Here is a 23,900-nt window from a genome sequence, read left to right as displayed (position 1 = left end):
ATTAACATTTTCCTGTTATATAATGTGAAGAGCAGTATGAGGACACTTGAGTTCACTGGGCCATATTTCTGATTTAAATATTTTTAGATTTCCTCAACATTTTGTTTTGAAGAGACTTCACATTGGAGATGTGGACTCTCTGGGAAATACCCAGTATGGAGGCAAGAGCTGCAATCTTGTCTCAAGGCTAGTGTGAGTGACAATCAAATAGCTGGTTAATGAGTCTAAGCAACTACCTTGCGACATACACACTGCATTGCTGCTTGATTGTTCCCTACTTATGCTGCACCCCAAACTCCATTGAAAAGATACAGTTTGCAGAGTCGGAAAATGCCATGGTTAATGTTCTTATGTGATAATACAACGTCCTATAGACTAGCAGTGTCAGTAGTGGATGGGATGCATATCAGAATTACCTGGTAGATTTCCCCAAGTTCAAAATTTTCCCAAGTCTGAATTTTACAATGGCCTCGAACATTTAGAACAGTGGTTCTCTACCTCAGTTGCCAATTGGAATCACCTGGAGAGCTTCTAAAATTGATATTATCTGACCTCAACTCCAGAGATTCTGAATTGATGGATCTGGAGTGTAGCCTGGACAGTGAGATTTTTTTTAAAAAGCTCCCTGAGTCATTCTAATAATGTTGCAACTGAGGTTGACAGCCATTGATGTGTGTGTGTGTGTGTGTGTGTGTGTGTGTGTGTGTACACATAAAGAATTACCATAATAGGGACACCTGGGTGGCTCAGTTGGTTAAGTGTCCAACTTTAGCTCAGGTCATGATCTCATGGTTCATGAGTTCCAGCCCCACACCAGGCTCTATGCTGATAACTAAGAGCCTGGAGCCTGCTTCAGATTCTATGTCTCCCTCTGTCTCTGCCCCTCCCCTGCTCATGCTCTGTGTCTCTCTCTCTCTCAAAAATAAACATTAAAAAAAGTAATTAAAAAATTATCATAATATAAATTCATATATCTATTAATTACCCTGACTAATAATGTAATATAATATATAATTATACATAATAGAAATATTATAATTTTACACATATGCATATATATTTATGTATGCATATTTATACTAGTCAGGGTAATTAGTGGTTGCTGCTATAACAAATAATCCCAAAATATCAGTGGCTTTAGTGAAGTCAAGTTTATTTCTTGGGAGTATGGATATGTACTTTCTTGCATATGTATTTTTTTGCTAGACTTGGAGATGGCATATATCACTTCTCCCAACATCCCAATGGTTAGACTCCATCACACAGCACAAAACTAACTACAGAGGAAATTAGGAGACAGTCTTTTTGTGGGCCCAGGAGGAACAAATGGTTGGTGAGCATCTAGTCAGTTTCTGCTACATAGAAATACTGTGAAAATGTGTGTAACTTCCTTACCTGACACAGTGTCTATAATGCCCTTATCTTTCTTTCTTTCTTTCTTTCTTTCTTTCTTTCTTTCTTTGATCTATCTATCTATCTATCTGTCTCTATCCATCTATCTCTCTATAATTATTTATTTAATGGGCTTAGAGTTTTTGTCAAAATTTAAAATTAAGTTTATAAATGATATTTTCTTATATTTGTAGAATCAGACCGTAACTGACCTTTCAGTTACATTTTCCATAAGAATTGTCTAGAAGGGAATGAGTGGAGAGACCTCAAGCTATCTTAATCTGCTTTAACCCAAACAACTCTGCCTGCTTTTCAGTGTTAGGTTTCAGGGTAAGTTTCATTTAAACTTGGGAATCTAACTCTAACCATAAACCCCCTACTGAAAATCACCACTTTTCAGCATTACGTTGGGGGAGATATGCTAGAATGGTGCTTCTAATTTTGGTGATTCATAAAGATCCAGAACTGGGGCCTTGCAGATGTCAAAGGTGAATTTACCAGTGAACTTTTTACCTTGCCTCCTGCCTCCTAGGACTATGGGAGGTGAGGACCCCTCCACCTGCAACTTCCTTCAGGCACCTGCAAAGTCTAACCATGTCCTCACCATAGATACAATGGGGAGAGAGGTGCCCTGTTGTCCCTTATTTCAAAGTTTCAGTAGACTAGGAAACCTGCGCCCTTCATCCTTTGTCTATAGTGCTTCATGCAAGAGGCAAGTGTTCAAAAAATATTTGTTGAGAAAAGCAGAGAAAAAGAAGGAGTGGAAAAGGAGGAGAGAGAGGAAATGGGTTGCTCTTTTGCATGGGTTTTTCCTATTTTCACCTGTATTTTTACTTCCTCCAATCTCAGTCATTGATCCATTCAACACATATTTAGTGTCTACTGTGTACCAGGCATCGATCTGGGAAACGGAGCTATGAGGACAAAACAGAATCTTTGCCACCAGAGGTCTCCCATGACATGGGGGAGGCAGCAATGGGTTACAGGGTCATGATGAGGGAGGTGAGGCAGAGGGGAAGAAGGAGGGCTGTGCCAGGTGTTGCTCACCATTCTTGTCCTCATTTGGTTGCTGGAAAAGCAGAGGGGAGCCTGGATCTTGAATCACAAATATAATTTGTAGTTTTGCAGTTTTGCAGATTGCTATTGTGATTTCATATATTGTATTTGATTTATTCTTCATCTGGCAAGTGAGTTGTGCTATGTTGTCAGAAGGTCTGGGGATTGTAGTCTCAGTTCCACCTCTGTAAAGTGAGAGGCTTTTGGTAAGATACTTGAACTTGTGCACAAGGATAATTACCCAGCATTGAGGCAAGGTTCAGAAGGGCATTGCTCACAAGTGCTTTTTTTAAATTATTATTTTTTTAATGTTTATTTATTTTTGAGAGAGAGCAAACATGAGCTGGGGAAGGACACAGAGACAGGGAAACAGAGGATCCAAAGTGGGCTCTGCCCCGAATAGCACTGAGCCCCATTTGGGGCTTAAACTCTCAGACTGAACTGTGAGATCATGACCTGTGCCGAAGTCAGATGCTCAACCAACTGAGCCACCCAGGTGCCCTCACAAGTGCTTAAACTAGCGGTGTTAGATATATAGATATAGATAAGGATATGGATATGGATATGGATATAGATAGATATAGATGATGAAAACGGGCCTTAGAGACATCAAGGAGTTGCCCTGGCTAAATGATGTCGAAAGGGAACTAAGATTTGAACACAGCTTTCTGACCTCAGATTTCCTGTAGTGTCAAAACTCTGGACCAGGCACTCCTTAGGACCTTGGGTCTGAACTGAGCTCTCAGTGAACTTTCTTCATAAACCAAAGAAAAGTCAGAACTCTGAACCAAGAATCGTAGACCCTGGGAGAAAAACTTGAGACTGAGAGCTCAGCCTGCAAGAATAGTGCCCTGTCTTCCCTGTGGCTTCCCAGTGGGAGTGAGGCGGGTGTGGGTGTGGACTGGACAGGCAGGATGGGGAGCTGGTTCTGGGGCAGACAGAGTCGGGGGCGCAGTGCTTACCATGAATGATCCACAAGAGAGTCTGCTATAGTCAACCTACAAACGTGTAGCAAGCAGGCCTCATCCTGCCTGAAACACAGAATCACTGTAGTTGAATCAATAGACTGGCCTAGAAAGGTGTGGAGAAGCCTCTGTCAATGGCTGGTGGGATCGATGGGATATGTGATTATCCCATGATGTTTCCTTCTTCTTTTTTTTTTAAAGTTTATTTATCCATTTTGAGGAGCGGGGAGGGGCAGAGAGAGAATCCCAAGTAGGCTCTACACTGTCAGTGCAGAGCCCCACACAGGGATAGAACTCATGAACCGTGACATTGTGACCTGAGCTGAAATCAAGAGTCAGAGGCTTAACCAACTGTATCCCCCCAGGTCTCCCCTCACCACCAGGATGTTTTCAGTGTTTCCACTTCCAGAAGAAAAAGTGAATCACTTAGGCTTCATTTAATTTCCCCCTAGAGAGAATTTTGTGTTAAAAAGGAAACAGAACTCTTCTGATTTCTGCAATTCCCAGCACAGCTGCAAGGAACACCTCAGGTGGGCTATGGAAGGTTCCCAGCAACCATTTAATGGAGCTGTGGCTTTCTCCTAAGCCCTTCGACCTGTATGCTGCTTCACTTCCACCCGAGCTAAAGGTTCTAGAAATAGCGAGCATGATGCCTTCTAAATGACACTACAACCAACCTTCAAGGGGAAAAAGGGAGCATAGAGAGGGTAATGATGCTTTTATTTATGAAATGGGAAGAGTCACGGGGATTAAAAGTAACAATGGATATTCCTTTATGTGGAAGAAAATAAGAGTGGACAGAGAGCAGAGAGTGGAGTTAGCAGGAAATCAGACCCACTTACCTGCTATGAGTTCATTCATTTAAAAATGATGCACCTTCCACCATCAAATAGTAAAAAATGAGGCTAACATCAGTTTGTAGAGGTCATAATTCAGGCTTGGCTCAAGGATGCAAAACAGCCCATGTCCTAAAAAGAGGTTTATGATTGTGTGTGCCAGAAAAACCATTTTGGATTCATTAGCAGTTAGCTGAAATAACAGATTTTGTGACATTGCCAGGTCCTGTCAGATGTATGTCGAATGTCAAATATACAAGACCCTCATGTTTATACAGACATTTGTGAGAATGTCAGAACCTTTCATTGAGACTCAGTCCTATAAGTGAGCCCAGTCATAGATACACATGGAAATTTGCAAAATCAAATTCACAGCCTTTTTGTTTCTCTCTAACCCTAAACTTACAGTACTGAGAATCAATTCCTAACAATACATAATGTTAGAAGTCAGGCTCACATTGGGGTTTCAAAAGTTGGTTTGCTGCTGTTTTTTTTTTTTTTTTTTTTTTTTAACAATGTGTTACTTAAAATCGGCAAGGGGGAAATAGCTTTGCCTTCAGCTCTGTATGTGAAAACTAATTCTTCTCACATCAATAATCTTCTAGCATTTAAAAACAAGGCCCTTGGGGTGCCTGGGTGGCTCAGTTGGGTAAGCATCTGACTTTGGTTCATGTCATGATCTCGTGGTTCATGAGTTTGAGCCCTGCATTGGGCACCATGCTGACAGTGCGGAGCCTGCTTGGGATTTTCTTTTCCCCTCCCTGACTCATGCTTTCTCTCTCTCTCAAAATAAAAAAAACCAAGGTCCTCAGACCATGCAATAATGACATTTCCAATATATCTCTAAGAACTATAGTTAAAATAAGAATAAAGTACATTCCGTGGACAAAACTGTGATCTACACATCTCTAACAGTTTACACATATATAACATTTAAGTATACTAATATAGTATCAACCTAATTGTCCTTTATTTTGGCTCATCTAATTTACAAACATGATCTCTGAAGTTTAACAGTATTTGTAATGGCAATGTCCAAAGCAATTTTGGCTGAGTAAAGTGCTATTTGTTGAACAAAAATGTAGTTGTTTGTGCAAGTTTAAACATTTCACAAGGCCAGCTGAGTTCATTTCAACCCTACTTACAAAATAGTTATTGGCAAATGAAATGGGCTGGGGGGTAGAGACAAGACGTTTTCAAGCTTCTGAGAGATTTACAAAACCAAGTTTGTCAACCACTGAAAGTAAAATTGAAAGGTCACAGACAATTAAAAGGTACAGGTTTCAATCTCAGGATTAAAAAGGTTCCAACAAGAGGAATATTTACAATGGAACAATGAGGAAAATGTTTTGTTACAGACAGAAACATGGAAAATATGCTGTTGAAAATTGTTGGCTCTGAAATAAATACAATCCAGACTGAGACTATTAAAAATATCAAAGTGATCTACCATATGCCAACTCTATATTCTTCTGTTGTTTGTTATAAAGAAAATCCATTATTGAATATAATGCAGTTCTGGTTAAATTATCAGAGACATTTTCTGTATGCAAACTGTAGCTTACTGCATGCTGTATATTCTTCTCTCACAATTTTAGTACACTTCCATCATAGACCCACAGGCATAGAATTAGAAGGAAATTTGGCGTAATATTTTAACTTCCTAACCAAGGTACAAATTGCTTCCAAAATAGTCATTTGATTCATTTCTATTTAGCACCTATTACAAGCAAGATTTTTTTGGATGGCAAAATAAGAGATACAAAAAATATTCCAAGATGTTCATGGCCTGTTAGGTAGAAGAAGGTATCCTTGTCCCCTGGCCACCATTATGCCTCTGAAGAGTGACAGCTCACTACATTGCAAGGAAATCCATCCCTCAGTGGGCAGCTCAATAATTAGGAAGGTGCATGTTACACCTAACTTCATGGTAACTAACCTTAATTTTGTCTTCTGAAATAAGATGGAACATACCTAATCCATCTTCTTTAGTGTAGCATTTTGAAGATTTTGAGAGGAATTTCTATGTCTTGTAAGGGTTCTGTCTCCTTCATGTAGCAATTTTACTTCACCTTTAAATTTACCACCCTTTACTGTCCTTGGGGATTTTAAGAATTATTTCATATCAATTCAGTGAGCTTAACTGTTAAATATCCAATATCGCACTTAAAATAAAACAGCATCTTCAAATTATGACAGTCAAAAAACAAGAGCGATATAGCATTCAATTGGAATCAATTTGGGATTATCCTTTTGTAATTAGACTAGCGATGACTAACAACAGATGTTTGGGGGGGAAAGGATGAAGCATCTAAGGCTTGCCAACACTATTTGAGGGGAGAGGGCATGATAAATCTTTTATAATGAAACACATGTGCTCTAAGACAATGACTGAACTTGATATCCTAAAATACTTAAATCTAGTGGTTTAAAAGTCACAAGATTAATTAGGTCATGTTTTAGAAATGATGCTACAGTCTACATTTCTCATTGGCGAGAAAGAACTCTGCTGTCTTTAATGAATAAAAGCAAGGGACTAACTCAAATATGTTAATTTTTCTGCTAGTGGTTATACATTTGGCACCTTTTGAAGCTGTCACTACCACACCCAGGATAATTTAAATTCAGGAAACTTTATTTAGCCTCTGAAAAGCCCCCTCAAATCCCGCGTCCATGCAAGAACACAAAGCCAAGGGTACACTAAAAAAAGAGAGACTGTTTTATTGTGACATTTATGACATGGACCCCTTGTTGACAGGAATGACCGAGGGTAATCTTGGCATATTGCACAGGTGTGATGAAGGATGCACTGGTGATCCTCTGGCTGCTGAGGCTGCTGCTTGGTCCTCCCAGACCTCCATGCACGCATGGGCCAGTCACAGAAATTTCCTTACCACTTGGTGTATACAATTAACAAGTCTTTGGTCTTAATAAGCACCATTACAAACCCTCACATTAAGGGCATTATTATTCTAGTTTATAAATGTTTCAATGATAAAAAATAGCACGATTACAGTATACACACACTTAATTTACATGTAATGTATTATGCTCATAACTGAGATAAGCTACTGAACTAACTTTGGTTGATTGAAATTAATGAAGTATTTGAACTGAATATTTGTAATTTGGTTTCTAAGTTGTGTAAATATTACAGTGCATTTATAGATCTAGTTTGAGAATTTACTAGCACCAAATAGATATTATAATTGGCCAACCTAGTACTTGTATTTGGAGAAGCAAAGTTTAAAAATTTGGAAAAATACAGAGCAGTCCATCGATTGAAAGCACATTCCTGTACATCGGCTAGAAGGATGACACGTCAGCAGGAATGGCAGACCCCCAATAAAATACGTGTCCCAGTTTTCAAGAGTCAACACATATGACAAGGTAGCTCAGCTACACACATGAGAAGCCTGAGAAAGTGGTTGTTTTGAACTAGGGTAGTCACCTGTACCTCACTTTTTGTAATATAAGAATAGTGCTTATTTATAGAAATTTATTTGGTGAAAGATTGTACCTATGATATGAAGATTCTGATTGGGGGAAAAATTCAGTTCTACCTATCTATCATTGGTTGTTTTTCTTTTTTTAATTATTTGGTCTCTGTATGGTGAATTAATGAAGCAAAATCTGAATTTTCATCTTCAGATTATCACCCAGTTCACCACTGAGGTAGTCTTTGTCATATTTATCTTCTAGCTGATTAAGTTCTTTCTTTTTATAAAGTGGAGTACTACTGATTTGTAATGAATAGGTTCCAGCCACTGGCTTCTTCTTGGTGAAGTGGAGGTAGCTGATCCCTTCCTTTTGGTTGATTTTGAAGAAGCCATTTTCGTTTCCAGATTCGATCAAGTATTTGTTGTGATTCGTCAGAGTCGTCAGGGCTGGAAGGAGTTCCAGGATTCGGACCTTGTTGCTGATGTGGGAAATATTGAAAGCAAACATGGCCGTCTTCTCAACATCCCAACTTGCGAGACTCACGTTGGTTTCTATCTCAGGCTGGTCCTGGAAAGACACATGGCAGTGTGTTAAATTAATTGAAAATATGCCACTTATTTCTCATATTAAGGAAAAAGTGACTCGAATCTCCCACTAATACAGCCTTCTCATGTTGTATATACCATGTCGAAAGTGCGTATTTTCATAAAACACTTTGTTTAAATCACAAATGTGTTAAACTGGCACACATTTATAATAATAAAAAACATTAAACTGTCAAGAGGAAAGTCAAGTTGAAATGACTTGGTGGTCTTCTAATGCAGGTGTCCCAAAGTGTACTCCCTGGACCAGCAGCATCAGCATCACCGGGGAATCTGAGAAATGCAAATTCTCGGTGCCACCTGAGACCTACTGAATCAGAAACCCTGGGGGTGTCTCCCCGAACTCCATGTTAACAAGGCTTCCAGATGATTCAGACGCATGCTCGAGGTTGGAAACCACTGTTTCAATAGACTATTTTCTTTCTGTAGACTTATCTCCTTTCCCAAACCACAGTGGATGAGTTGGAGCACCAATGCTAAGAAAGAACCAGCCTATTTCCATTTTGTTCACTGATGCAAAATCATCTCCTCTGAAGGACACGCCTAGGAACCTACTTCCTGACTCTGATGATCTGCTAATATTCAATGCTTTTCACCTGGCTTCTTGCTTGCCTCTCTGGGACCACATGTGTTGGATTCTCCGGGCCTGGAGCCAGAGGTCTGGGTGAATATCTGTGCATTTCTGAGTTGACTGAAAGGCTGCAGCAGCCGTAGGCGAAGAAAACCAGGCTGCCTGAGCTCCATGTTGTTTTTGTCTAGAATCCAAGTTCCCTCACACTCCACATGGCTCTTTTCAGTAGAGGAGCCTCTAGCTTTCCGAACTTGGCGTCCCCGTGGAGAGAGCACTATGTCACTTCACGATTCTGCCCACTTGCTGTCCTGGATCTCAGACCTTGCTTTTCAGCAGACTTTGGGTGGGTGTTTGACTTTCTTTTTGGCGAGACAGAGGAAATGAGCAAGTATGTGAAAACCTTCGAATGGCCACTCCCTAAAAGCAGCAAGAAACTCCAGAGAGTCCCACAGACTCTTGTAAAATGCAGCCTAGAGCTCAGGGAATGTCTGGATTTTCTCCCTAGGGAGCTTTTTCACACTTTGGAACATCCTTGGAGGAAACCACAGGCATCTGGAAGGCCCTTCTGCAACAGGAGACATGAGGAGAAACTACCTTCTGACCTACCTCAATGTTGGAGGCATCTGTTCCGTTTGCACTTCTCCGCTTCCTGCCCCGTTTGGGGTAGCCATTGATCTTACACTCATAACAAGCCTCGGGGGAGAGAGAATTGTCATCCATTTCACCGCTGGCAGGTGGCTCTGGGCCTCCTCGGCCCATGCCGATTCCAGAAACACAGTGCCTGTGGAAGAAGGGAAGCACAGCCCTTTTTCATTAGAACTGGGAGATGAGGGAGGTGGTGCAAGAGTTCTGGTGAAGTGTGGACCCCACCTGGTGACACTGAGACATTGGTTATTCGTCCATTAGGTGACTGGCTGGTTCTGAGAGCCACACTGAAGTCCTCTGTGTTCAGGCTCTGAGTCCCAGTTCCTGGAGTGGATTCCTTTCTACTATCTCTCAAGGTCCTGTTTTGCATGTTTATTTGCCCCTTCATTTCTGCCCCTCCTCCCCCACTGTACCAGGTGTTTTGCAGTCCTTATGCTGCTGGGGAGGGGACATGGAGTAGAAAGAGGGGAAGAGTGGGGGATGAGGGAGATCATGTGACTTGGGAGGGTAAAGAAAAATGTCTTCTATTTATGAAACAGAAAGTGAGAAAGGTATGAGATGTCTGTGTTCAGTTCCTTGTCCTCTTCCTGTTTCACTGACCCCATCACCACCACCTCCACCACCACCACACTCACCAGCCCTCATCACTTCAGCTTCTGAGCACTTTCTATTGTTTGACCACTCATTTTGGCTGAAGCTACTGAAGGTATAAAGAAAGTTCTAGGTAGAACTTAAGTTGACTTAGAAATAAACTGTAAAGATGTGCAATGTATAAAATGCATGTATCAGAGCTTGCCCAACTATGGGAAATTGTTTCAAGTCATTCAAAACCACTAGGGCCATTGGCTCTGACTCATGTGAGGCTGGATAAACAAACCCATGCCCAAGAGAGAACTAGTTCAGCTGTTTTTCTTTGCCTTTCAGTTATCAAAGCCAAGTTACGAAGGGAGGCTTGCATGTTTCACAAGTACCTTGTTTTGTTATTCTGCTTACTATTTCATAGGCCTCTTGGAATGTATTTACCAGGCTCCTTTTTCAAAATGTGTTGAAATATCTGAATGATCCTAGGAGTCTTTATTTTGGGGCAGGGTCCACTTTAGTGATTCATAGAGAAGCACAAACTATTAGAAGTGGGTAGATTTCTACTAATGGGTCATAATGAAGACCAAATATTTATCACTTTTTCTGTATTAATTGGCCTATTTTTATAACCCATTTTTCTTGATGCTCTTGAGATTCAAAATATAATGCCGATAAGCAGACTACTTTTTGTGTTTTGCAGCAATGTATGGGTTCATACTAGTTTTTGCAATCCTACCAGAGCCCAGTACTTTTCCTTTTTTCTTCCTTTATCTTGCTGCATGAAATGTGCAGAAACAAAATGGATGAAATGATGACTGCTCATCGTGTGTGTGTGTGTGTGTCTATTCACATAATGATTAAGTTATTGGAAGAAAAATCCCAAATTTGCAGGCTTTGGTTCTTTTCTCAGAACTCCTTTCCAGTATTTTCATATCCCTGGAACACCACTTACAAGAAGTGTGACTACAAAGTCCCACTGGCCAGAAGCCAGTTTGGAGTGTCACAATTTTTGCTGGGAAAATGGTTCTGGCATTCAACTTATAAAGAATGAGACTACTGAGAGCCAGACACAAACATCTGGGAATTTGTGTCCTATTGCTGGCATTCTGTGTGCTTCCCATGAAACATTCTTTCACCTTCAAGTCTACACAGACCCAAAATGAATCGCTTGATGTTTGTGTGTCAAGAAATCAAAGGCCAGTACATTACACTAATTTGATATATACATATATGTGTATTATGGAATATGTGATTTTGTGGGATGTGTATGTGTGGCTGTACATGTGTGTATGTATATTTCATGTCTATGTGTTCCTAATGAAAATGTTAAAATTTGAGTTCCTTAACAGCATAGACAACACTACATGGACATCCAACTCTAGATTAATTCAGCAGGAAAAAAGGCCTACACTGTGAAAACTTACCACTAAACTTTTAAATTACTGGCTAAAAAAAAATATGTCTTTTCTTCCCCAACAGTCACACATACAATGTGGTAAAGTATTCTACCAGGAGGATACAATAATTATTTTAGCTCTCGTGTTTTATGCTCTTCTGGTAATTCTTTATGTAAACTTAAGTCTGAGATGTAAAATATATTTTAAAGCCAGGTATCTTTGTGATTTCTCCTAACGGTAGCTAGAGGAGAAGGCATTTTAAGTCAAAAGAGAATCCTGCTTGCCTCAGGAGAAGGGGAGATCAGTAATATGCAGTGTGAGTCCAGTTTTGTCATGGGTCAGCCCCTGCATTTCTAGAGAAATGAATCACTTCCCAACAAGATGCGAAGATCAAGAGAATGAGATAGAGACATCATATATCAAGGTATTTACAATTGGTTTCAGAGTCTATGAATTTCTAGAAATTTTGATGTCTCCTTTCAAATAATATAGCCTAAAACCTTTGCAGAGCTAACCAGAATTAACTCCAGGATTATGAAAAGTATGGTTCTTCTCGACTAGGATGGGTCACTGTGAGTTAAATATACTTAATGATATTAGGAACAAGAAAGCCTCCGGCCACGGCCCAGAAAAGCAGTGCTTACCCTTGGCCTATCCGGAAGTAACCAGGTGGGCAGCCACATAGGTAGCCACCCTCAGTGTTGGAGCAGCCGTAACTGCAGGGGGCCTGCGAAGAGCCACATTCATTGATGTCTTGGCACCCTCCGCTGAACTGTTCGTACTGGAAGCCGGCGGGGCACATGCACTTGTAGCTGCCCAGAGTGTTGTGACAGGAGGCTCCTCCACAAATGTGTGCACTGAGGCACTCATTCTCATCTGCAGGGAAAACCAGAAGACACTGTGTGTGTGACACCGGCCAGACGTCTCTACTGGGGACCGCTGGCCAGCTGGCTCTCAGCCAGCACTCAGGAAGGTAGGGCGGGCCGAGGTGGTTGGGGTGGGGAGAGGGGGATGCGGACGTGGACGTGGCCTCTCGCCATGCAGTAGGCAAATGTGGTCGCTGAGGTCAAATGTGCCACGTGGAGCGCATTAGGGGATGGCATTCCGAGGGCCGACAGATTCCAGTTCTCAGCTGAAGCCAACACTAGTGCGTTCCGCACCACACGAGCCTCCTGTGAAGAATGCGGGGCTGGTTCAAGGTTCAGGGTGGGAGGGAAGGAGTCCTGCAGTTCTCCATGAACGGGACCACAGTCTCCGAAGCAGAGACCAGCCATCCTCCTGGAGGCTGCTTTTCCAGTCCTCCGTTTTCAGGATGTGCAGGGCTGGCAAGGGCTGACATCCTGCAGGAAGTGTCTGCCCTGCTTGTACTTCCTTTTCAAAAATCTGCAAAAGCCCCCAGGTGCTTGTCCTGGGGATGAATAGTGCCTTCTGGTATGTCTGCTCCCATCTCTGAACGGGCCCCCCCCCCCCCTTATCCAAACCAGCCTCCTGCCCAGAGTGTCTGGGCCGTGTCTAAAGCAAAGTATGGCTGGAAGAGATTCAGTGCAGACTTCACGAGCAATAATTGGAAAAAACCCACAATAGAGACAGATGCTGCAGGACTGGCTACCCACGGGGACCTGCCAAGTCTGATGGTAAAAAGCAGGAAAAAGAAATCTGACTTGAAAAATCAACTTGAGGGGAAAAACCTTGAGTATCTCTCTATTTCTAATTTATACTTTTTTGAAATCTCAAATAGATTTTTGTAGGCCTGCCTTCATAAGAGCAGGTTGCAAGTTTGCTGGTAAGACATTTCTTAATTGCTGTGGCCCATTTTCAGGCATATGTTCATTTGAACGCAGGGAGATTGGTCTGCACCTCACTCAGCAAATACTTCCAATGAAAGGGAGGAGGGGAAACGTAGCTAACATTTATTAGATGCCTATTGCATGACAGAATATGAGGTGCCTCACGTTCATTTACTTAACCGTCCTGAAAATTATGGGCAGAAGGTATTATAATCCCTGTTTTACCGATAAAGAAAGTGAGGCTCACAAAGCCCATCTGAGGTCTCCTGACAGCAGCAGCAGGACCGAGATGTACACCCAGGTCTGTCTGACCACAGCAGTCACGTGCTTTCCTTTAGACCACCATATCTCTCAAGAGACTAATCGCCATTTAAACTGGTACTTCCTTTGCCCTTTAATTGGTTTTACCTTATTTGCTAAGGTAGATTCCTTTATAAAGAACAAAATTGTTTCCAAGAAAAATCTGTTTTTAAGTTAGAGAAACAGGTGCATAAAAATGGTGGGCGCAGGGTGATTGCATATGTATAATATTTATATTATTCCTTATATATCCCTTCCTTCCTCCTCTCCCTTCTCTCCTTCTTTCCTGTGTGGAAGGAATAGATATACAATAAGAAAGCCATTTGTTGAGCTGCCTGCTATGGCTCAGTGCTTAGCTACAGGTCTGTTTGGGAACCTTTATGTCCAAGGACTCTCAAGTATCCACTTAAGATCATTTAGGCTCCAAGGTTCCTAGAACAGAAATAAATGTGCCATTGTCTTTGTTCTTTTCCCCTTAGTTTAAATCAGAGATGAAGTGTGTGACAGATACCAGTGGAGACTATGGGCACCAAGGAATGAATGAGGAAATTAGGGGGTTTACAAAGAATATCCCTGGGCTGGATGTCTTCTCCTTGTCCCTCATGTCTATCTCCAGACCCTGGAGGCTGGGCTGCATGGACCATCAACAGGCTCCTCTCCTTTGTCCTGTGCTTTTGGTTGGGCTCGGCCATCCATTTCCTGCTGGGACTCTGATAAAATCTCTAAGGCCCATGTCTGTGTGTGTATGACAAGACCCATCAAAATAAAACTTAGATTTATTCTGTATTGTTCCAAAGGACAGAAATAGGACCAATGGTTAGAAGTAGAGGGAGGAATAGTTCATTTTCTATGAAAACAAAAACATTTCTAAGAATTAAGTTTTCTATACCTAAATTGGGCTATCTTGGGAGAAAGTGAATGCCCTTCAAGATGGTATTTGAGTCAAACTAGGACAACCAAGGGAGTTTGGGGAAGGATTTGTGTTTTGGGAATGAGGCCAGACTAGATAATCTGTAAGGGTCTTTCTAGCCTTGAGGATCTATCTGTGTTAGTATAAATATCTATCCCAGCCAAGAACTCTCCTCCTCCTCTTTCACATTTTTTTCTATTTTACTATACCTTTTTTTATTCCTTGAAAGTCTAATAAAGTTTAAATTGAACTGCTTGTCTGCATTAGAGAACTGGGATGGAGCAGAGCAGGAATGAAGATAAGAAATTGGCAAATGTTCAGTGTTTATTGCTTGAAAATAGTCTGTTTGTGTACTCACCCTTTTCATCAATATACAAACACGATTTGTTTAACATGCTTTGCACTCTTCTGACCATTTCCATCCTGTGCACCCTGGAGCAAAAGGCTCCAGGAGCAATTTTTCTGTACTCCAAAATCTTTGTTTTACTATCAGTTAATACTTAAAATTGGTGAGAGTTTTATCCTTTTTTAGAAAAAGAGACATTTTAATTTTATCGAAACAGCATTAGATTCTCCAAACACCCTCCTTGAAAGCAGACTGAAACCTACCCACTCTGTCCTGTAAAATCAAATTTTTGAGCATTAGGCTTGTATAGTGTTTGTTAGCTGTGGTGTTAAGGGAGAACCAGTAAGAGAATTCGAAAATGTAGGAGGGGCTTTCTTTTACAAATTTTCTCTGGGTCAACATGGCTCAACTCCAACTCCACCTGGAAGTTTGATATTTTCTAGAAAACAATGAGATGCAGTGGCCCCCGACCCTAAACCCATCCATCTTCTAAGAGTGAAATTCTGGCTGCCTATGAGTGAGGATCCAGAGAGGGCTGGTTCAAAAGATCTGCTCTGCTTTGTACAGCTCTGGGGAAGCCATTCTGGCCCAAGGCAATGCTCATTCTCAAGAATTATAAGCCCAGTTTGGGTTAGTATCTTTTGGACATCAAAAAATCCCAAACCTCTTACTGCTTCTTAATCTATTCTAGAACTCCCAGCCAGAGATGATCTTCATGGGGCCAAAGGAGAGCCTCCAGGCAACGAAGACATGACCTGTCCATCTCCACTATTCCTGGACTAAAGGTAGGAAGAGGAGAGGAAGGCTGTCAGTAAGTTGTGTAGTCTAAACTGTTCCAGCACTGGTGTCCTTTTAGCCAACCCTACTCACTTCTGCAAAACCGTGCCTTGAAAAGAATCAAACCAAATGAGAGAGATCCAGTTCTGATAAGTTAAAACACACCAAATGCATCTTCATCTGGAATAAAGCAAAGCATTGAGATGTGGAACAGCCACCCACGAAGCAGTAATCCTTGCCTCTTTGCTAAGGAAGGCTCTCTTCCCAAGAGTGTGGCAGCTAGAACAGCTCACCTGAGTACCAAGCTTGCAGTGGTGCTGTGTAGAGGCTTGACGAATGAAAAACAAAACAAAACAAAAAAAACAAGTGAACATGACACTTGAAAGGCAGCCCTAAGTCAGGAAGTTAGGGGCCTGGGGCTCCAGCTGCAAGCATGTCACAAAGGAACCAGGTTAAGGACAGACTTCTTTTCTTCCTTGGGCTTTGAGGTCTTTATAGTAAAATCAAGAGTTTGGGATAAATGGATCCGGGGTCCCTCTAAACTCACGGTGTTTGGATTCTCTGGTGTGCATTAAGATTATTTTCCCATGACATTATGAAATCAAAAATTACATAATTTCAATTTAATAAGTTCATGAGTCTCCCTTAATTTTCAAAAGAATTTAGTGATGATGAAAAAATTTGCTGTGTCTGCTGCTCACACTCTGCCCCAAAAGATGTGTAGAGCTGAATGGGACCACTTCTGTGTCTTCAGGCCGAGAGTCACTGAAAATAGCCTCTGGCTGGCTGATATTTTTCAGGCTGAGGTAGGATTCTGTTGGCCCTCATGTGTACCTGCAGTGTGGGCCAGTGACTCCATGCAGCAGAAGAGCAGGGGGACACTGAGAGTGAAGGGATTCTAGGGGCATTTCATTTCCGATGCTCTCCAAGTACCTTTATCATTATCTTTTTTCTTGGTTTGCTATTTTGCAAAGGCTACAACTTTCCTCTGGTTCCAACCAGGTGAGGGCAATTTTAAGTGAATATTGTTGATTTAATGACATGTTTAAAGTTTTCAGAAAGAAAGCAGTATTTTGACTCACAGGAGCCAGTAGTGATTCACCATAGTAACAAGGAAAAACTACTTACCGACACACTGGTTCCACTGGTAGTGCTGGAGATAGCCCTGGGGGCAGCTGCATCTGTAGCCCCCAATGATGTTCTGGCAGCCGTGCTGACAGCGATGGTTTCCTTCGCACTCATCCACATCTGAGAAGGACAGGAGAGCCGCTTCAGTCAATTCAGCATCTGACTCTTGATTTCGGCTCAAGTCACCATCTCCTGGTTCATACGACTGAGTCCTGCATTGGGCTCTGCACTGACAGTACGGAGCCTGCTTGGGATTCTCTCTCTCTCTCCCTCTATCTCTCTGTCCCTCCCATAGTTGTGCTCTTGCTCACTCTCCCTCTCTCTCTCAAAATAAATAAACTTAAAAAAAAAAAAAAAGAAAGCAGAGCCAGCTTTAAGCCACATCAACATTTGTTTCAGAGTTGGTCTCTGAAGCAACATTTATATGCATGGTAAAGGGAAAGGCAATTTTAATAAGAAATCTGACCCCTAAAAGAGTATTCTTCCACCAAAACTTCAAGAATATGTGCTCTGGAGCTTTTGATAAGTCCAAGGAAAAAGACATTTAGATATCCCTGGTAAAGTCGACAAGTAAAAATGATGAAGAAACTAATGTAAGGCACAAGAGTACTCTATGGGTTAGCTATGTAAATTATTTGTATTTTTTTATTCATGCTAGAGTTAGAAACCAAAAGATGTCAGTACAAAAATAAAATCCTACAAAAAATTTCAAAATTTTAATTATATTATTATCAGAAGAGTCATTCTTCATATATTTAATCCACATTAGGGGAATTCTTTTATGACTCTGGATCCAATGACTAGAATATTAATGAATCAAATTCAGGAACCTAGCTATTTTATCTTCAGTTGGGTGATAGTCCTGTGCTCTGTTCTGCTATCCCACAGAGGGTGATAATGAAGATTTTGACAGTCACACAGATTATCTCCACCAGGAATTACCAGCTGCATCAAGCTGAGGCCCCTACCCACCTTCACAGCTGGCGCCACTCTGATCAAGAGAGAATCCTCGCTGGCATTCACAGGTGAAGCTCCCAGGAGTATTCTGGCAAATACCCTTAGACCCACACAAGTTGATGTCAGAGGTGCATTCATTGTTATCTATAAGAAGCAGTTGGGGAAAAGTGGGAATTAAAATGGACTGAACTCACTTTCTGTTGTTTAAAAGGAAGAGAGAGGGATGATTCACTTTCTGTTGTACTCACTTTTTTTTTTTTTTTGAGTTTTTGTCTTCTTATCCCAACAGAGGAACTAGAAAACAGTTCCTTAAAGGAACAGCTACATTTCCTATAGGGATTTTCCTCTCCACTTACCAATGCAGGCAGTATGGTGTTGGGTAAATCCAGGAGGACATTTACATGTGAAGCTGCCGATGGTGTTAACACACAGGAACTGGCAGTTGTGCTGCTTAGTTGCACACTCATCAAGATCTATTAAAAAATATGTAAGATGAGTATTGGAGTCAAACTGAGAGCACAGGTGCCTAGCAACTGCCCTAGGAAGGAGTTCTGAGTTCTGACTTGTATGTCTCCAATGACTGTGGCCAGAATAGAGATGCAGTAAATGGCTGGGAGGAATCAAGCAAATAAAGGTTTGAAAGATAAAATGTGGTCTCCATTTAGACCAAAAAATGTAGCTCTTTGGGGGATCCAAGGAAATCCCAATTCCCTTCCGTGAGAGGAATGTAGGAATTTATCAACAAAGGAATTTCAAATAAATTGTGACATTTTAAATAAATTACACAATGAAGTAAAAGATTAGGGATTCTCAAAATTTTCCAGAGTGCTGAAAAGATCTATTCAAGTTGAATTACAAAAAGAAATGTTGAGGCTGGAAATTAATTTGTTTGCTTAGGTCTTTTCTGTTTGCTGTTTTGAATCTGCTCAAATGAGGTGTTCAACCAAAGCAAATCAAACCAAACTGACTTCTTTTTTTTTTTTTTTAGAGATTCTCCTTTGGTAAAACAAAATTGAGCAATCAAGAAGGAAGCAAAGGTAAGAAAAACTCACTCTGATAAGCCAGTAGCACATTTAAAAACTGCCTACAGTATTTATGCAACATTATTTTCCATATTTCAATAAAATCCTCCGCTTTGACCAGGCTTCTTTCCTCATTGCCGGAATTTCTAGGCTCATTCTCAACTCCACTGCTGTTTAAAGACATCAAGAGATACAAACTATGTTCCAGCTTTTAGCTGAATATTAATATAAAAAAAAATCATGGTGTATTCAGGAACCAATCTACCTTCCTACCTTGTCTGGTCACTGCACACAGAGCTGTGCTTGCAGCTGAAGATAAGTGCCAGTTCCTGTCTAGAGTAACATCTGGAGGGGACCTAAACCAAAAGAACCCCCAAGCCCCCATATTTCTCCCAGTGCTGACTTCTCTCAAAATGGAGCCAGTCCCATGCTCTTTAACATAGCTGTGGGGCTTGCTGTTTCTGCTTTTCTGGTTTCTACATTATCAGCAGCTCTGCGCCTCCTGACAGAAGGGTGGCCTCCCCTTTCTATGACTCAACGAGCCTTGCTAGAGCACTGTCACACATTTGCTGAAGCTTACCTGCACACAGGTGAGGGAGACAGCTCAGTGATTTCTGACACTATTTTCTAACTACAACATATTAAGAACAGCAACACTTGCTGTTCTCACCTCCAAGCACATCTTGGCTCCCCTTCTCTCCTCTTATCTGGATCCTACCCAGCTCTCATGGGGGGAAGTGCTGGTCCCACATCTCCCCTGGGCTATCCTTTGAGGCTCTTTTCTGTCAGTTTCAATAGTACATGTATCTGCACCACACGGTTTGATCTTTAGTCCTATGTGCCAAGTATGTGGAAGAATCTAGACCTTATGAGAGCAATAGGAGAAAGGGACTTATGTTGTAAAAGGATCTGTAAAAATCATGTCCCTGCTCTTCCCACTCCTAAAACCACAAAGAAACTGTTACTTGTGCTTTTTTTACATTGTGAAAAAACACAGTTACTACAGTACATTTAATTTCCAGTTTTTCTCTTTTTAGACATTTTTAAGGATTTTCTGCTCCCACAGGCTAGAAAAATGCTGTAAATTTGTTCTGCTTGGTACAGATAGTATCCACACTGAGAGGTGTTTTCTCTTTAATTTGGTTCTCTATTTCCACAAATAAGTTTATTGCTCTGAGCTCTAGCCTTACCTTGCCCAGAGCTCATTGTGATCCACAGATTGAGAAGTTCTATGCTTGAGAAGAACAAAGCTGTAAACAACTCTTATATTAAGAGAGTCAGAATTTTTAACTACGTCTCTCAACTTCCTCTCCCCAAATTACAGGATTATATAGGATTTGTGCTGCATAGGGAAACCTCATGCATTGTTCATTATGTCATCCTATATTATAAGCCTCTTAATTCTCTCTAAGCAGACACAAGAAAGGGGTTGAGGGCCCTAATTCTCTTTGCTCTCCACTTCCATTCCACCCCACCATTTAACTTCCCTTGTTTGCTTTCTGCTCCATCAAGGTTTCGTGGCAGAACTTTCTAGCTCCTATTCTACCATCTGGTCTACCTTTCCTGTTCCAAATCCCTCACTTTTAAAATTACCCTTAAGTCTGATTCACTTGTGCTGTTATTCACTCAATATGTGAAGTTCGTTTTGTTGAGGAAGACGTTTCTTGGAGTAAATTTACACCAACAAAATTTTCCAAAGGGTAACTTCTGGTTGAGGAGGGATTTCCACATAAAGTTCTGCTGTTTCTTCATTCTTTATGATATTTTTGGCTTAGATAAGCTCTTGGAGGGCAGGAATGGCCCTATTTGGCAGAACAAAAACCTAGACAACGTGTTTACTTAGGTAGGCACAATGTCTTCTAGGCACCGATTAATCTGAGGATGGACAATGCTGGAGGCTTGGGCTCTAGTTGTTGGATAGATTGGCTATCTAAATATGATAAACAGAAAGCAGAAAGGAAATAATCAAGTAGGAATCTGCCCCACCTGGGCCTTACAGAGCTGGCTCTGCTGTCTCCGACACCCTCATGGGCCACTCCTATGGACGCCCAAGGGGCAGGCAGTGAGGATGGCTGTTGCCAGCTGTCCCCAGCAATCTCCCTGGCCTCAACCTCCAGCCAGCCAGCATAGGAGTGGGTGGCAGGGAGGTCCCAGGGAGGAACTAGCTCCAGGGAAGCAGCTCTTGCTAGTGGGGGGATTTTTCAGCTTGCCTCTGGATTCCTCAAATGCACAAGGAATACAACCATGTGCCCAGAAGGCAGGTGAGTGGGTGCAGGCAAATTCTACTTTACCTTTGCAGCTCCTTCCATCCTCCTGCAGAATGTAGCCTTTCGGGCAAGAACACTGGAAACTCCCTTCTGTATTTTTGCAGATAAAATTGCAGGGTTTGGGGGCCTGGTTACACTCATTCAGATCTATGATCAAAAAGAGACAGTGTGACCATCCACCCTAAAATAATGGTCAGTACCCACAGGGTCTAACAGAGAATTTTAGCTTTGAGAAAAGAAAAGGTAAACTCTGTGTTGTCTTTGATCATTGTCTTATGTTTTCCTATGAAATTACATAGGCTTTTTAGTGTTTCAGTTTGAGGATTTATATTTTTTTCCTATAATATATAATTTCCACTCAGAATAATTATCTGAACATCAAAAATACAGCACTTACCTATGCAGGAAGTTCCAGTTATATCTGTAGTGTAGCCATTTTTACATATGCAGTGATATGATCCTCTGTCATTGATGCATTCCCCATTTCGGCAAACATCATGAATAACCTTGCATTCATCAATATCTGTTAATTTAACAGTCAGAAGTTAAAATAAGAAAGACATTATAAAACGGACATTAATATGTAGAGGTGATGTCACTGTAAATATTAATAAACTGTTACTGTATTATAGACCTAAGAAATTAAGCCAAAGAAATGACAGCATGAATTTCATATGTAATGGTAACTATAACAAAAGGCAAATGAATAACTGCATTGGATGAGAGTATAATAACTAATCAGGCTAGGGGAACGCTTTAAAAAGAATTGGGGGGCGCCTGGGTGGCTTGGTTGGTTAAGCTTCTAACTTTGGCTCAGGTCATGATCTTGCAGCTCATGGGTTTGAGCCCCGCATCAGGCTCTATGCTGTTAGCTGGAGCCTGGAGCCTGCTTCAGATTCTGTCTCCCTCTGTGTCTGCCCCTCCCCACTCCTGCACATGTGCGTGATCTCTCTATTTCTCTCTCAAAAATAAACAAACATTAAAAATATTTTTTAAAAAGAATTGGTTTTCTAAATTTACAGTTTTCCCCTCTGGGTCTATAGAACAACCATCTCATCCAGACATATTTAGCTCCTTGCTCTATCTCATGCCATCAAGCAAGCTTGATCCATAAATGGATCATAGCAGTAGATTCTTTTGACCAAAAAAAAAAAAAAAATCCATTTTTTTCTAATATTGCCTGTCCAGAGTAAGGAGGAAGGTTCTTTCTTTTTGTTGTATTTACAGTTAATCCCCCAAAATATCACATTGCATAATATTGGGGAAATGGGACCAAACATCCCTTGGTAAGGGAAGCACTAAGGCTCTGGGGTGGGTCACTGGGCTGGGTTTTGCAGCCTGATAAGGAACAGAGATCTTAATCCCAGCTCCACCACAGGGAGAAAGACTTGGTCAACATGTACTGTGGAGCGTGAAACCTGCTGTCCTTCCACATCGTGACCCACCTGTCTCCTTAGTGATTGGTGGGGTGCCAAGACTAAATGAGTTCTTAGCCTTTAATTGCCAAACAACCATTTTATTGCAACAGATGTTATTTTTCCGAATTCTTTCAAGTTTACTCTGAAATGCAATGTGCCTACCCTGACTGGTTTCAAGAAGTGAATCTTCTCCACCGTCTCATTTTCACATCCTCAGAAGAATCATAAATTGCTTTTGGTTACCCTGCCTAATCTATCCGGCTGTGTGCCTCCACACATCCAGTTCTATTATTCCACCTTTGGCCACATCTTTCAACCATCAACACAAATCCTGCTTACTCTCCTTCTTCTCCGCTCACTTCCAATCCCTTCCCAAGGAGCTCTAAGAGTCTCTCTCCATTCTATTTCATGAGAATAGCTTGTGCTATTCCAGAGGCAACTGTGTTTTAATTGCCAGTATATCAGCATTGTTTATACTTCTTTCATGCAGTATATTTTGGCCAATTTTATGAGTGCAAATACATATGGGTGGACTAGTCTAGGAATTTAGTGATCGTTTATTCCAAGGTTTATCTAAAAAATTACATTCCGAGTAACCAGTACCTGAGTTACAACAAACCTCTGTTTAAAAGTTGAGGACTCCTTGTATTGCAGGGGCAGGGACCCAAGCACATACAACTTAATCAGATGGATCAAGGACACTTTAGCAGCCTGGCCTTGACTGTCTAAAAGATTACAATAGATAATTGTACAAAGATACAATAAAGGGTTTTTGTTGATGTATAAACCATGCAACTCAGCTTAAGCCCATACTGTAGATTCCATATTCTCAACTGTTTTTCAGAAAACAAACAAACAGATTCCCTGCAAGTATTTTTGGACCATAAGTGAAGTACCTGCTCCATTGGTCATAAATCCTCGGCCATGGGGGCAGAGTTTTTTGAAGGCCACAGTACCCTGGAAAGGGCAGATCTCACAGTGGGGGCCCCAGCCTCTCCCGCCATCACAGCAGCACTCAGACTTGGTGACAGGGTTCCTGTTGCTCGAGCCGATCTGACACATGTTCTGGAGCACTTCTGTGAAGCAGTACCCTTCCCGGTTGTCTGGAAGGGACGTTACATTGCACAGAGGGTTTTTATGGAGGTTTATGAGCATAACAATGTATTAAGAATTTGGTCAAACATAAAACCCAAAAAGGATATAACACTTTACCCTGGGTGAGAAGAAGCAATAAAGGAAAGCTGGAAACAGCAGTAAGAGAGAAAGGATGACATCTGAGGGAAACAAGACAAGAAATTCAGTAAGTGGGCAGGAAGGCATTAGCGTGCACAAGGTTATATCTCTATCTGCTCTCAGAAATATGGAGGGATAGTCATGCTGCAGAGACAGGGGCAGAAAAACACATGGAATCGGACCCTGAGCACCAAGGGCTTAAAAAGGCAGCGGAGAAAGAAATTCCAAACAAGTGATTCATTGATACAATTAGTGAAGGAAGAATTTA

The 23,900-nt window shown here is 41.3% G+C and overlaps 1 protein-coding gene and 1 long non-coding RNA gene across 3 annotated transcripts in view; one reads left to right on the top strand and one right to left on the bottom strand.

Moving 5' to 3' along the window:
• The window catches only part of LOC123583057, a 45,715-nt gene extending 27,984 nt beyond the window's left edge, over positions 1–17,731 (top strand). The window contains exons 2-6 of the long non-coding RNA XR_006704720.1: positions 8,515–9,864; positions 11,729–11,911; positions 12,370–12,460; positions 15,522–15,615; positions 17,624–17,731. This is a non-coding gene — a long non-coding RNA (uncharacterized LOC123583057). The remainder of the gene's footprint in view (positions 1–8,514; positions 9,865–11,728; positions 11,912–12,369; positions 12,461–15,521; positions 15,616–17,623) is intronic.
• Positions 6,946–23,900, bottom strand: part of FBN1 (fibrillin 1) — a 232,220-nt gene continuing 215,265 nt past the window's right edge. The window contains exons 58-66 of one of the 2 annotated variants that reach the window (XM_045449810.1): positions 23,296–23,502; positions 21,379–21,504; positions 21,006–21,128; positions 18,049–18,165; positions 17,708–17,836; positions 16,736–16,855; positions 12,132–12,363; positions 9,470–9,644; positions 6,946–8,257 (exon numbers count right to left, since the gene is read on the bottom strand). In XM_045449810.1, coding sequence (XP_045305766.1) covers positions 7,868–8,257; positions 9,470–9,644; positions 12,132–12,363; positions 16,736–16,855; positions 17,708–17,836; positions 18,049–18,165; positions 21,006–21,128; positions 21,379–21,504; positions 23,296–23,502 — 1,619 coding nt within the window. In that variant the 3' untranslated portion in view covers positions 6,946–7,867. Of the gene's footprint in view, positions 8,258–9,469; positions 9,645–12,131; positions 12,364–16,735; positions 16,856–17,707; positions 17,837–18,048; positions 18,166–21,005; positions 21,129–21,378; positions 21,505–23,295; positions 23,674–23,900 lie in introns of those variants that run through there. The other variant, XM_045449811.1, reaches the window with a different exon arrangement.

The sequence above is a fragment of the Leopardus geoffroyi genome, chromosome B3, assembly GCF_018350155.1.
Source record: "Leopardus geoffroyi isolate Oge1 chromosome B3, O.geoffroyi_Oge1_pat1.0, whole genome shotgun sequence".
NCBI lineage: Eukaryota > Metazoa > Chordata > Mammalia > Carnivora > Felidae > Leopardus > Leopardus geoffroyi.
Note: the sequence above shows the minus strand (reverse complement) of the source record. Positions and strands in the feature narration are given on the sequence as shown.